Raw genomic sequence first — 14415 nt, forward strand, 5'->3', positions numbered from 1 at the left:
GATTTATGTGTATCGATTCGCAGGAGACTGTACATGGTGCCTCAATGCTTTATCAAGTAACTGTTCTCACTGTTTTGTACCTAACCATCTTGTCTTATATATACCGGCGAATACGTCGGAAACGTAATTAAATAGCTGACTGTTTCTGTTTAGTGTAATAATGACTATAACTCAATTTGGACACAGTCCTCTGAAGCAGGGACCCTTTCATTTGCGAGAATATCCACTAGCGAGTCGTGCGTATGGCACACCGCTCACCGTGTTCGTTACACTGTTGCCATGTTTTAACTAGATGACTTTCTTTTATTAAATCCAATTGATATTGTGTTGTTGGAATAATTATAATTTACTATGTAATTTATTCTCTTAGCTCTTACAACCATTACAGACGTGCTTCGATTCTGATCGTAGCTACGACGATGTTTCATTGAAAGTCGTATGATATTTATCGAAGTATAACGGATATGCTTCTAATAACGTGGTGAGCTCAGTTACTACTGCTCAATTAGGATAGTTAATTACTGTAATTACATATGTTTCTAAAATCACACTGTAGTGGGGTACTTACACACATTAAGCAGATTCCAATTATAATCAGTCCAAGCATCGAGGCTAGCCATCTGAAAACACAACGAATATTCACTTCAGAAGGAGAACAGATGATATCACATAATTAGATTCATTATAAGTTCTAACTCACCAAAAGGCTACATTTGTGAGTTAAGACGCGGTTTGGTGACAATTCTCATAAACACAACAGCGCAATAGTATATTCTACAGTTTCCTTCACCTGTGTACTTTTATGCTGACGGACACCCGAACAGAAGTTCGTCATTATTCAACCGTTTATAGCCACGAATTGTAACATAAACGCACCTGACAAGTATCTCCGTGTAAAGGATGATGTCTTGTTATAGTTTCATTTGTCACCCTAGCGGAATAAATAAGTAATTTTATATGTCTTTCATTCTTCTGTACAAAGCTGCAACTTATACTGCCTATATGTAACAAAAATTTAACAATTTTCTTTCGCAAATATTAGTTTCACTCTGTCATTCCGTATTTTAGTTTTCACTAGCAGTGACTTAAATATTATGCAGTTAAGATATTAATTTGAAAAGTTGCGCTGTGGCGAAAATACTGAAACTGATGTATCATGCAAGGAAAAGACAGCATGTTAAAAGAATAGGTGAAGAAGCTTTTGGAATTCGGTGCTCTAGGAAAAGGTTACATGTATTATTAACACAAAGTATGAAATGGTAAGTGTGTGTAAAGAATAGACGAGGAATGAAGTGTGTGGGAAACTTTTACCAGGAGACAGAGCAGATTACTGGGACATCTAATAGGCATCCAGGAACATGGCTGGAAAGAGTGGTAGAGGGGACAAATTGTAGGGTCACACAAAGACTATATACACGAAAATAGATTCGATTAAATGTTGTGTGTAACAGTTACATAGAGATGAGCGTATTATCCTGAGGCAGAAGCAGCTGGAGGATGAAATCAAACTAGTGCAATGACTGAGTAGCTCTGAGAAACAGAGCAGTAGTAGGTAGTTGAGCGGCGGGTGTGACTGGACACTGACCGTCCCATGCGGTGTCCGAGCGGTCCAAAGAGGTTGGTGCCCACCAGGTAGGAGACAGACGCTGGCAGGAAGGTGACACCCTGCTTCCAGCGGCCGGCCCCCATCGTGTCCATCATCCAGATCGGCAGCGACGGTTCCAGCATTGCGATACCCATGTTGGCGAACGTAATTGCTCCTGCCACAACCAAGTACAGCCTCATCAGGTGCCTGTCACCTACAATCTCTGCATTATTACTTGACAAGTGACGGTCTTTACAACTAAAGACATATTTCAAACTTACACCACTGGTAATTAAAATTGCTACACCACGAAGATGACGTGCTACAGACGTGAAATTTAACCGACTGGAAGAAGATGCTATGATATGCAAATGATTAGCTTTTCAGATCATTCACACAAGCTTGGCGCCGGTGGCGACACCTACAATGTGCTGACATGAGGAAAGTTTCCAACCGATTTCTCATACACAAACAGCAGTTGACCGGCGTTGCCTGGTGAAACGTTGTTGTGATGCCTCGTGTAAGGAGGAGAAATGCGTACCATCACGTTTCCGACTTTGATAAATGTCGGATTGTAGCCTATCGCGATTGCGGTTTATCGTATCGCGACATTGCTGCTCGCGTTGGTCGAGATCCAATGACTGTTAGCAGAATATGGAATCGGTGGGTTCAGGAGGGTAATGCGGAACGCCGTGCTGGATCCCAACGGCCTCGTATCACTAGCAGTCGAGATGACAGGCATCTTATCCGCATGGCTGTAACGGATCGTGCAGCCACGTCTCGATCCCTGAGTCAACAGATGGGGACGTTTGCAAGACAGAAACCATCTGCACGAACAGTTCGACGACGTTTGCTGCAGCGTGGACTATCAGCTCGGAGACCACGGCTGCGGTTACCCTTAACGCTGCATCACAGACAGGAGTGCCTGCGATGGTGTGCTCAACGACGAACCTGTGTGCACGAATGGCAAAACGTCATTTTTTCGGATGAATCCAGGTTCTGTTTACAGTATCATGATGGTCGCATCCGTGTTTGGCGACATCGCAGTGAACGCACATTGGAAGCGTGTATTTGCCATCGCCATACTGGCGTATCACCCGGCGTGATGGTATGGGGTGCCATTGGTTACACGTCTCGGTCACCTCTTGTTCTCATTGACGGCACTTTGAACAGTGGACGCTACATTTCAGATGTATTACGACCCGTGGCTCTATCCTTCATTCGATCCCTGCGAAACCCTACATTTCAGCAGGATAATGCACGACCGCATGTTGCAGGTCCTGTACGGGTCTTTCTGGATACAGCAAATGTTCGACTGCTGCACTGGCCAGCACATTCTCCAGATCTCTCACCAATTGAAAACGTCTGGTGAATGGTGGGCGAGCAACTGGCTCGTCACAATACGCCAGTCACTACTCTCGATGAACTGTAGTATCGTGTTGAAGCTGAATGGGCAGCAGTACCTGTACACGCCATCCAAGCTCTGTTTGACTCAATGCCCAAGCATATCAAGGCCGTTATTACAGCGAGAGATGGTTGTTCTGGGTACTGATTTCTCGGGATCTATGCACCCAAATTTCGTGAAAATGTAATCACACGTCAGTTCTAGTATAATATATTTGTCCAATGAATACCCGTTTATCATCTGCATTTCTTCTTGGTGTAGCAATTTTAAATGCCAGTAGTGTATTTTTGCGGCTCACAGTGACATCAATGATTGGTCTTTTCTTTCTGGTTTAGAACAGCTATCGTATTCCTCGGTCTTGATGATATTTCTTCATTGTGCACTAATTGGAAAAGCTACACTTTCAGTGCCCTGCATAATCTCACAGAAAAAATAGCTCCTGAATGGACAACGATGTAAGGACAGCATGGTGGGACACTGAGAAAAAAATAATGACTTTGGCAGAACGCACTCTCATCCTGCACATTCTGAGGTATCAATTGAACTCCGGAACATGTAGTGGATGTTGACTAGTGATAGTCTCACTCACAGCCATTCGTAACCAATTCTCAAAATTACATTTCCGTTCTCCTCTATTGTCCTAGCAACTGGAAACGCCACATCTTATTAGGGTACAAAAGCTTCCAATAGCGCTGCACCTTCAGTTTAAGAATTCTGAAGCTCAACTGGGAAAAATGGAACCCTCATATAATTATTATGTTGTCTGCCTGCCTGTCCGGCTGTTAAGAGCCGTTTTTCTCAGGAACGGTTGAGGTATGAAGTGTGAATTTACATCAAGTACTAAGGTTGACGGTCCTTTGGCGGTGTACGGAACGCAAGCGTGTAAGGTAATGCAGTCGAAAGATATGATAATCTGTGTCACATATTTTAACACTGTGATTATTCAATTTCTCCAGGCGTATTTTATGACGAAATAAACCTCGGGTGAACAGCCTGGTATGAGTGTGCATAGGACACAATATTTCGGCAATCGACCACGTTGCCATCATCAGGTACGCTGATGTACTGACCGGCGGTGGGCCGGCGCCATGTATATATAGGACAATCCCCCTTCCTATGAGTCGGTGCGGTCCAGTTACAGCGTCCGTTCTCCCGCCGTCCGGGCGCTGCGTCCTAGGTCCTCTCGTTCAGGAGTGTCTGCCGGCACAGCTCTCGTTATTCTTCCCTCCTCCCCCGAAGTCGGTACACTCTGGGAAATATCCTTTTTCTTCTTAATCTGGGTGATCGCGGGTTCCCACGCCTTGCTAAGGATGTAACCGCTGTCACGATTAAGTTGTGGCTTCCTTACTCTGATTTCTATGGCTGCTTTGATTACACAGTTCCAGCATTTGGAAGTCTGTGGTTTGGTCATAATCCATGCTGTGGAGTTCCACAGAGCAATTCAGACGCGTGTTGCCAGATTTATTACTGGTAGGTTCGATGAAAATGAGAGTATTACGGAAATCCTTCGAGAACTAAAAAATTAATAACTGGGAGAAGACGACACTCTTATCCGCGAAACTCTATTGAGAAAAATTTAGAGAATCAGCGGTTGCGGTTGCCTGCAGTACGATTCTATTTCTGCCATCATAAATTTCCCTTAAGGACCGCAAAGGCAGGGGAAATTTGGTTTCGTATGGAGGCATGTAGATAGCTGTTTTTCACTCACTATATTTGCGAGTGGAACAGGGAAGGGAATAACAGCTACAGGTGCAAGGTATCCTCTGCCAAGCCCCTTACGGTGGCTCGTCAAGTATATATGTAGATACAGATGTAGAAACGATGTTTTATGCTAACTAGAGCAGCAGAGCAGTAAGTGTGAACAAAACCGGCACTGTTAGGTTCACCAAACCACATTCACTTAACGGACAAACATCCGCATGCTATGTATACGAAGACAGTAACTTGTTCTCGAAAGAGCAGTTACTGTTGATGACCGTGCAGCTTTTCCCTGGAATAAATGATGACTAAATGACAACCTCAGCTGCCGACAGGTGTTGTTGATATACCTCGAAGTGGACAGCTGAAAATGTGTGCCCCGACCGGGACTCTAACCCGGGATCTCCTGCTTACATGGCAGACGCTATATCCATCTGAGCCACCGAGGACACAGATGAATAGCGCGACTGCAGAGACTTATCCCTTGCACGCTTCCCGTGAGACTCACATTCCCAACTGTCCACAATTCTACATACGTATTGTACCTTATAGACATTTGCCCACCCACTGTCTTCGTATATATAGTTAAAGGCTACCCAGCCATTGACCTTCGTTTGTGCAAATGCGCACAGGTTGCCCAAACTCTTACGGGAATCGCCAAAGTGTGCGCCAGTAATGAGTGGGTGGGCAAATGTCTATAAGGTACAATACATATGTAGAATTGTGGACAGTTGGGAATGTGAGTCTCACGGGAAGCGTGCGAGGGATAACTCCCTGCAGTTGCGCTATTCATCTGTTTCCGCGGTGGCTCAGATGGATAGAGCGTCTGCCATGTAAGCAGGAGATCCCGGGTTCGAGTCCCGGTCGGGGCACACATTTTCAACTGACCACATCGAGATATATCAACAACACCCATCGGCAGCTGAGGCTGTCAGTTAGTCATCATTTAATCCGCATGCTAGTTGCTGATTGGCTGTCGTTTTGAGGCCATAAAACCACAACGGTAAATTTTGGTTGTTTCGAAAGTTTTGTTGGATTCGAAATCCCCTACTCTGTTGTGACCTTATTATCAGACTCTTTTCTCCATCCTTTTCAGAAAAAGAAAAAAAACTATATGGAAGGTGTGGTGTCACCGCCAGACACCACACTTGCTAGGTGGTAGCTTTAAATCGGCCGCGGTCCATTAGTACATGTCGGACCCGCGTGTCGCCACTGTGTGATCGCAGACCGAGCGCCACCACAAGGCAGGTCTCGAGATACGGACTAGCACTCGCCCCAGTTGTACGGACGACGTAGCTAGCGACTATACTGACGAAGCCTCGCTCCTTTGCCGAGCCGATAGTTAGAATAGCCTTCAGCTAAGTCAATGGCTACGACCTAGCAAGGCGCCATTAGTAACATTGCATGTATCTAAAGAGTCTCACTTGTATCGCCACAATCTCCAGATGTATCAAAAGGATGGATTAAAGTTAAGTATTCCAGAAGCTACGTACTTTTCTTTATAGCATTCATTACGTATCCTGTTTCAGACCTCACGCCATCCTGCTTTAACTTAGCGCGTGCCTTTCGGCTTCCTCTCATTGTGTCTAGGCTGTCTTGTCTAGACACAACAGAAGGGAACAGAGAAATATACAATGTGGATAAAAATTGCAGCATGTTGTGCTCACCTGCAGCGACGATGATGTACGGGTCCATGACGAGTGCCTTGAGGGATGGAGGGTCGGAATCCTGGCGCACCACACCCGGTTGAAGCATCAGCAACTGCAGCACTGCCGGCATAAGTTAGTTAATTTTTGTGATAGAAGCATTTTCAGTGGATTATAGCAGTTAGTTAACTAACGACCGAAAAAGTCCACTGAAGATTCGTTTAATATAAAAGTGCATAATTCGTCTGGAAAGTAAATATTCCACTGCTCTAGAGGAAGGGCGTTTGAATTCGCGTAATTGAGAGTGACTGATTACGATGTTTTATTCTAGGCTTAGGAACGGAGTGGGCGCGTAGGCGCGGTACCTACGGCCGTCTCCGAGGGCGAGCGCCGACAGCACGAGGAAGGGCGCCGACTTGCCGACGAACTCGTACATGACGCCGCCGAAGGGCGGCCCGATCAGCACGCCGAGCGCCAGCCCGCCCAGCGCGATGCCCATCGCGTTGCCGCGCTCCTTGTCGTCCGGGTACCGCTCCGCCAACATCCCCATTCCTGCCAACACGCACAACACCACATACACTGCTACAGCGTTCAGACATTTACACACTACGCCAACTAAGGCCAACGGACGACAGTCAACCCCTTCGTCGGCCGAGGTTTGCGTAGTGAGTACAGGCGGAAAACCGGAGCGAACGATGCAGTTGGTCTTGGTTACGGTTCTGTCTATTGGCGGTAACATCAAAGCGTTGGCCTTTGGCTGGCGTTGGGAACCTTCTCATGGTGTAGCAATCTGCTTGAAAGGTATACACACAGGGTAAATTAATTGAAATTTTGTAAGAAAATATTGTATTGAACCAGAGATGGTCAAATGTAGTATTGATTGTCTAGCAGCGTCTCTGCTGAGCAGCATTCAAGGTGTTAGGAGTAATGTGTTAGAGAAACTTTAGATGGGAGATATATCGAGGACTCTCAAGTATAAAGACGTGTCCTATCCGGTGTGTGCTGGATGTACGCTTACTCGATACGGGTAGTAATGATTTTTTTATTTTCAAGATACTATGATGTTTGCTAACTGTAAAAGGAATCTCATCAGAAGTTGGGAAAAACGTAAGTAAAAAAAGTTGTTTTGTTACTAATGCAATGCGCGTATTCATTAGTGATGATTGAGACAATGTATAGCACTCACATCCAATGACTATGTACAGCTAATTGCTAATGTATAACCGGGCTGAAACTTCCTGGCAGATTAAAACTGTTTGCCGGACCGAGACTCGAACTCGGGACCTTTGTCTTTCGCGGGAAAGTGCTCTACCATCTTAGCTGCCCAAGTAAGAGTCACGCCCCGTCCTCACAGCTTCAGTTCTGCCAGTACCTCGTCTCCTACCTTCCAAACTTTACAGAAGCTCTCCTGCGAACCTTGCAGAACTAGCACTCCTGTAAGAAAGGATACTACGGAGACATGGCTCAGCCACAGCCTGGGGGATGTTTCCAAAATGAGATTATCATTCTGCAGTGGAGTGTGCGCTGATATGAAACTTCCTGGCAGATTAAAACTGTGTGCTGGACCGAGACTCGAACTCGGGTAGCTCATATGGTAGAGCACTTGCCCGCGAAAGGCAAAGGTCCCGAGTCCGAGTCTCGGTCCGGCTTACAGTTTTAATCTGCCAGGTAGTTTCATATCAGCGCACACTCCGCTGCAGAGTGAAAATCTCATTCTATAACCAGCTTATTGACTGTGTTCACTATGACCGTTATTAATTTTCAGAGTCAAAATACAAGTTTTAAAGTTAGTACCATATTGTTACTTACCACAAGTCAATACTAGTCTCGAGGTCATTTTTGATTAACTATTTTTCTCAAGAAGTTATTGTCTCAGTCATGTCCGATTTAATTAAAATGTGCGCTAAGCAACAACCTTGCACATTAGCTGTTTGGTAACTATACAACCTAAAGTGCTAACAGAGTGGAGTGCGAAGAGCGTTATCACTGCGCAGATAAAGGTAAGAAATTTTATTATTTCAGTGACAGCATTCATTAAGTACAGGGACCATTATTTTCAAATACATCAAGTTTTGTTTTATTACCAGGGCCAATTGCAAATCAAGAATGTTGCATAAGATTCAGTTTTTGTGTTATGTAAATTCATGCACTTCTGGTTTGGTTTGGAGTTATTGACAGTTTCCATTCTTGCAGATAAATTGAACTTACATTCTCGCAGTCATTAAAGTTCAGAACAGACCAAGGCGCGTAAGAGAAGACATAAAATAGACGTCCACATGCCATTCCCATTCTGACACTTGTGTTTCAGACTACTGTCAGTTAAATAATTTCAATCATATTTCAAACATATATGTTTCATGCTATGTCTCTAGAACAGGTGTGTATTTAAGTTTTTCAGGACAGCCACAGGAAGCAGTTAGCGTCTGTTTTGACGCTTTCGCTCTTTAAATTAACAAGACTACCATCAGAAAGCAACATACAGTTTTATTATTATTATTATTATTTACACTGTTCGGCTCCCTCCGATATAATGGAAGCTATCCCTGATGTCATAACAGATGTCCTATCATTCTGCCCCTTTTTCTTATCTATGTTTTCCATATGTTGTTTCCCTCTCCGATTTTGAGCAGAACTTTCTCGTTCGTTACCTTATCGGTCCCCTTGATTTCCAACATTCGCTGCAGCAACACATCTCAAATGATTCGATTCTGCTCTGTTCCGGTTTTCCCACAGTCCATGATTCACTAGCATTCAATGCTCTAATCCAAACGTACATTCTCATAAATTTCTATCTGAAAAAATTAAAGAGTGAAAATAATGAATAAAACATACTTACTGTGGGTGTGACTTGTGCCTGTAGTGAAACACCTGAAATCAAGAGTAGCTGTTTCACCCGCAAGCAATGCCTGCTCTTGCCAAGGATGTGTATTTATGATGTTTAAAACTACTCGATTATAAAACGGGCGTTATGAGCCCCTACGAACTGCGATTATGAAAACAAACTGAAAACACTAGACTCTAGGAGGGAAATAGTTATTAGAAAGTGATACGCACGATGTGAAAAAGGAAACGGTGTCTTTATTGACATCTTTTCGCCGCGAGCGACAAAGAGAAACAAACAAACCTGGTAATGATTATTAACTTTCTGCTGCAGGTAAAGTTCTCCTAAAAGAGATGTAATCTTTGGAAATTCTAGGCCTACACAGTTCAGTAACAATTCGAAATCTGTAGCTTTCATTAGGGAAAAAATATGAAATAGCCCATATTCCAATTCAGCTTTAAGGCAGGCTTTAATTTTGACCCACCACATTGCTCCCTGTTTCTCAAAAGGAAGTCGTCCACAAGCGTCATTTCTTCGTTTGATGACTATCAGCTGTTCCCAGTAAAATAAATGCTGCAAATTCGACGACTGCTAAAGCCGCTTCTTTCCTCATAATATCGGCCGGTTGACTTTTAATTATGACAATAAACAAAAGAGAGCAACGTCGCAAGTTATCAGAGCTAACTGCGATTCCACTCGGCCGAATGCCATGGTCCCAAGCCTTCGTTTGGTGTGGATGAGAAGCCGAACGCAAATGAATTGGCAACCAATGTTTCCTGCGGGCTTCCCAGCCAGTCGTCGTATTCTAGCAGCAGAGCGGGTTGGAGGTCTGTAACCGCGCTGCCCGTGAAAAGCTGTCAGCGCTGGCACTTGTTGCGCGCGTTGCCTACACTGAGGCCAACAGGGGCGTCTGGAGGCCGATAAGAAGTGCGTACTGCGGAGGCTGTACCACGCATGCATGGGAAACAATGGGGCTCAGAAACTGGATGATATTAGTAGTAATCTTCCGAGACAGCCGGTGAGTAACAGCAACGTAGAATACAACAGTCATTAGAGTCCTGCATGACCGAGTAAGCGAGCACAAAATACGAGGTGGGGCGAGCACACCCTAACTGGATAGGCTACCCGCACTAGTTCTTGTGACCGAACACAGAAGCCGTGACCGAATACGTAGCACATAACTTCAAACGCATTACACGTGTTACTATCCGTGTGACACTGCAGCCAGTACGGGCTTCTTATTTGTGGTGTGTCTCTCTCTGTAATCATGCAGCGCGAGGAAGCCAGTGTAGTAAGACGTAAGATTGAAACCAATGTTTACACATTAAAGAAACGGGAAGGTCTGAAAAGCCAAGTATGTAGTACATTTCTGTTGGTTGTAGATGAAAACATTGCGTCTACTGGGTACGTATCGTGCATAAACTGCTCCACTTTATTGTTTTTCCAGTCGGGAACCACTCATTTAAAGAAACACAGTTGCAAGAAACCTCTCAAAGGTCGTTTCTTTGGCCGTCCTTCCGTTATCTTAATATGCTTGAAATAAGTGAAAAGCAGGAAGTTCTTAACAATGTGCGATAAATGTGTGCTACGTACGCAGGTCCAACATTCAATCATTAACATAATCGGTTTTGCATAGTTAGTGGAAAGTGTATTATAGAGAAACGGGAATGTTGTGACTCGTATAATATTTCATTAACGTAAAACATCTCGTTTCTATGGGAACGGGGGTCGGGTTGTTTGGGGGGAGAGACCAAACAGCGAGGTCATCGGTCTCTTACGGGAATGTTTCGATGATTTCCATATCAGTTCTGTATTACTTCTCTCTTTTGTTTATTATCATAGATCCTTCAAGTACTGTGTCATCACCACCCAGAAAGAGAGCTCGTTTCAAGGAATGGAGGAACAACAGATCATCCGCAGCAGATGAAGTAGATCAGTACATTTTAATGCACCCCGGAGATGATGACATCTTAAAGTGGTGGAGCAGACATGAAACAGATCTGCCAGGTTTGGCTGCAGCTGCAAGACGCATTTTATGTATCCCAGCAACAAGCGCACCTAGTGAAAGGTGCTTTACTAAAGCCGACATGTTACTAACAAATTGCCGCAGCCAATTAAATCCGGAACGCGTTAGTGATTTCCTGCTGATCAACAATAACTATAATTTTGTTTATGTTGCAAACAATTGAAACGTATGACAAGTTACGTCTGTAACTGTTTAATGTTCTTTGTATGCTTTCTTTATGAAGATGGTTGTCTTCTAGATTACAGGGAAAGCACTTATTTAATGTTTCCTATAAATGAAAGGAAAAATATCTCTTTTGTTTGGAAATGAGACTCGTCTTCTATCTGCGATTGTATTGAAATATCGTTTTACTTTCCAGGTGCTTTATGAATTTAGCTGTCACGTACCCGTTCTTGGAAATGTTACTTTTGTATTAAAAGGGAGAGAGAGAGAGAGAGAGAGACGTTGGATTTGTACAGTACAGTACAGTACAGTGCAGCGAGCCGGGGAGAGGCGAGGTGAGACGTCAGCGGTGACCGGTCATGCTCGGTTATCCGCGTGTCCGGAATCCGGACATCAGACACGGGGCGAGTACGTGACCGAGCCGAGTCGTGTGGGGCCGGACACGAGCGGCTCGATCCCCCCGTCAACAGGCGAGCTGTGACCGGTCAAACACTGAGCGTTGCAGCACTCTAACAGTCATATTTTCATTAGCCTCATATTTGGATGCTGTTAACCCTTTAAAGGGTACACCTCTTTGAAAATGTCAAAAAATTGTTTTTATTTTTATTAAAATGTTCCCTGCTATGCCTGTTTTATTGTAGTTTTCATCTCACGTTCACCAGAAACTCGATTATTGAATTACATGGTGATTTGTGAAAGAGTGTCTCCGAAAACCATTCACACTGTGCTTACTGTTTATGGATCACTTGATTGCTTGACTCCTTAGTTCTTAAATGGCAGAAACTGAAAGACTTCACACTGCCAATGCATTGTCTGACTGCTGCCACTAGTAATAATAATAATAATAATAGCGGGAGCAATGCCAAAAGATCTTAATGGACACTTGAAAGCCATGGCATTGATAAAATATCCCTTCTTCAGCTACAGAAAGTCGTATTACTGGGATCTGCACAAAATACGCCGGTACATCATACAGTCCTAGACACTAGGGAGTGTCCGAATGCTAAGGAAATACAATATCCAGAATAATGAACTCATTTGCTGTGTTCACGGTTATATGCAGTGTGTCTATACCAACGAAAATAATCAGTGTTTGAAAATATAATGTGGATAGGTGAAAGATATACTCACCAAGTGGCGAAACGAATAAACACATATAACATGTGGAAAGCTTTTGGAGCCACAGGCTTCTTTTTCTGGCAGAAGGACTGAACGGAAAAAGTATAATAATAATAATACTAATAATAATAATAATAAGGTGTAAGCCCTACAGCAGTGTAAGAGGCATTACATAGATGTTGTTGTGTCAATTAGATCATTTACTGTTGCAAAGTGAGTAATGCAGTGATTTCTGATCCATTACAGGAACTACCTACAACTCGGAGAAGGTATTTTTCTTAGATATTTAAACATACGTGTCCTATACGTCTCAATTTTACTGTCATTGATGCATGCTACAAAGAACAAAGTATGTCTAAAGTGGGTAGACGATGTGTGGGAGATGGTGTTCATACATTCGTTTCACAAGGTGTAGCCTCCATCTAGCGTCGTTCTCCACCAAAACTATGGTTCGGTCGTTTTGGTGAAATACGTCAATGACGTAATAACTACAGGATTGCCACTAGTGTTGGTAGCCTTGGTAGGGAAAGAAACATAAATGAATATGTGAGAGAGATTCTGGGAGCAAATTACATCTCTTTGGTTTTTGTGTGTTTTGCTCATAATTAGCACCGCACATCGTTCAGTGTCAGTCCGTCCTGTATTCTATATCTTTGGTAAATATATGAGGGTTGGAACTTACATAGTGGTAACAAAAGAGTTACATGTTTGCACCTGTTACTATTCTTCAAAGTAGTCACCAGCGTTGTGTAGAACCCGTTGCCAGCGATGTGGAAGGCGTAGTATACCGTTAGCAGTGCCTGTTCTGTTGATGGTGCGAATGGATCGGTCTACTACCTGTCGAATCTCTGGAACAGTTCTGAAGCGAATGCCACGAAGTGGTTCCTTCATCTTCGGAATCAAAGTCACAAGGATTTAAGTCCGGGAAGTATGGTGGATGGCACAGTACTTCCCTGTCCCATCGACCGAACAAAGCAGCAAAATCTCGCGCTGTATGCGCCCGCGCATTGTCGTGCAAAATTATGGGTGGGTTTGCGCAGAAAGTGTCGCCGCTTCTTTCGCAAAGCTGGTCGCAGGCGATGCTCCAAAAAAGAACAGTAATATTGTGCATTGACGATTTGCCGTGGAGGAACGTAATTCGTTAGGATAACACTATCACAGTTCGTACACGAGAATCACCATAACTTTCACCATACTGGGGCTCTGACGCACTTTCGACTTTCGTGGCGACCCATAATGACGCCATTCGTTGGATTGGCTTTTCAGTTTTGCCTCGTACGATGTGGACCATGTGTAATCCAGTGTTACGATACGGCGTCAGAAAGTCTCTCCTTTGCACTCATAGCGTTCCAGGTGCGTCTCATCAGAATCGTAACACATCCATTTGTACATTTCCGTCAAGTCACGTGGAACACATCGTGATGCAATTTTTCGCATGCCCAGGCGTTCCTTCAGGATGCAAGGATGCGAAGCACAGTCGTATGCGCTAATCCGGTTTCGTGGGCGAGCTAACGAATCGTATGGCGTCGATCACTGTCCACTGACGCGGCAACAGCATGCACTTCTTCTTCAAAGACGTTAGGACGACCTGCCCAATGTATGTCTGCCACAGTTTGCCGACCTTCGTTGAAGGCTTTTACCCAACGTGCCACTGTTCTGTACGGCAATGCTGATTCCCCGCACGCCTCTCGAAGACCTTGATGACACTGTCGTGCTGTATGACCTCTGGCACATTCAATCTTGATACAACTCCGTTGTTCCTGTTTCGAAAACATAGTGACACCCTTAGGTTAGACCGTTCGCTCACAAGTGACTATTTTTCCCTCGATTGTGCGCACGCCGGTGACGTGGGACGGGCGAGTCCATTTTCTTGGAGGTAAGGTAGGTATGTCAATAACGTGTGCTATCAGCGACAATAGTAGATTCCATTGCATAGTGTCTCCACAACAGTGT

The 14415-nt window shown here is 44.1% G+C and overlaps 1 protein-coding gene across 1 annotated transcript in view; it reads right to left on the minus strand.

Annotated features, from left to right (window-relative positions):
- Positions 1-14415, minus strand: part of LOC124612930 (synaptic vesicular amine transporter) — a 796314-nt gene that overhangs the window by 49463 nt on the left and 732436 nt on the right. The window contains exons 7-10 of the mRNA XM_047141470.1: positions 6704-6886; positions 6356-6457; positions 1586-1760; positions 569-620 (exon numbers count right to left, since the gene is read on the minus strand). Of these exons, the coding sequence (XP_046997426.1) occupies positions 569-620; positions 1586-1760; positions 6356-6457; positions 6704-6886 (512 nt within the window). The remainder of the gene's footprint in view (positions 1-568; positions 621-1585; positions 1761-6355; positions 6458-6703; positions 6887-14415) is intronic.

Source organism: Schistocerca americana, chromosome 1 (assembly GCF_021461395.2).
Source record: "Schistocerca americana isolate TAMUIC-IGC-003095 chromosome 1, iqSchAmer2.1, whole genome shotgun sequence".
NCBI classification, from domain to species: Eukaryota; Metazoa; Arthropoda; class Insecta; order Orthoptera; family Acrididae; genus Schistocerca; species Schistocerca americana.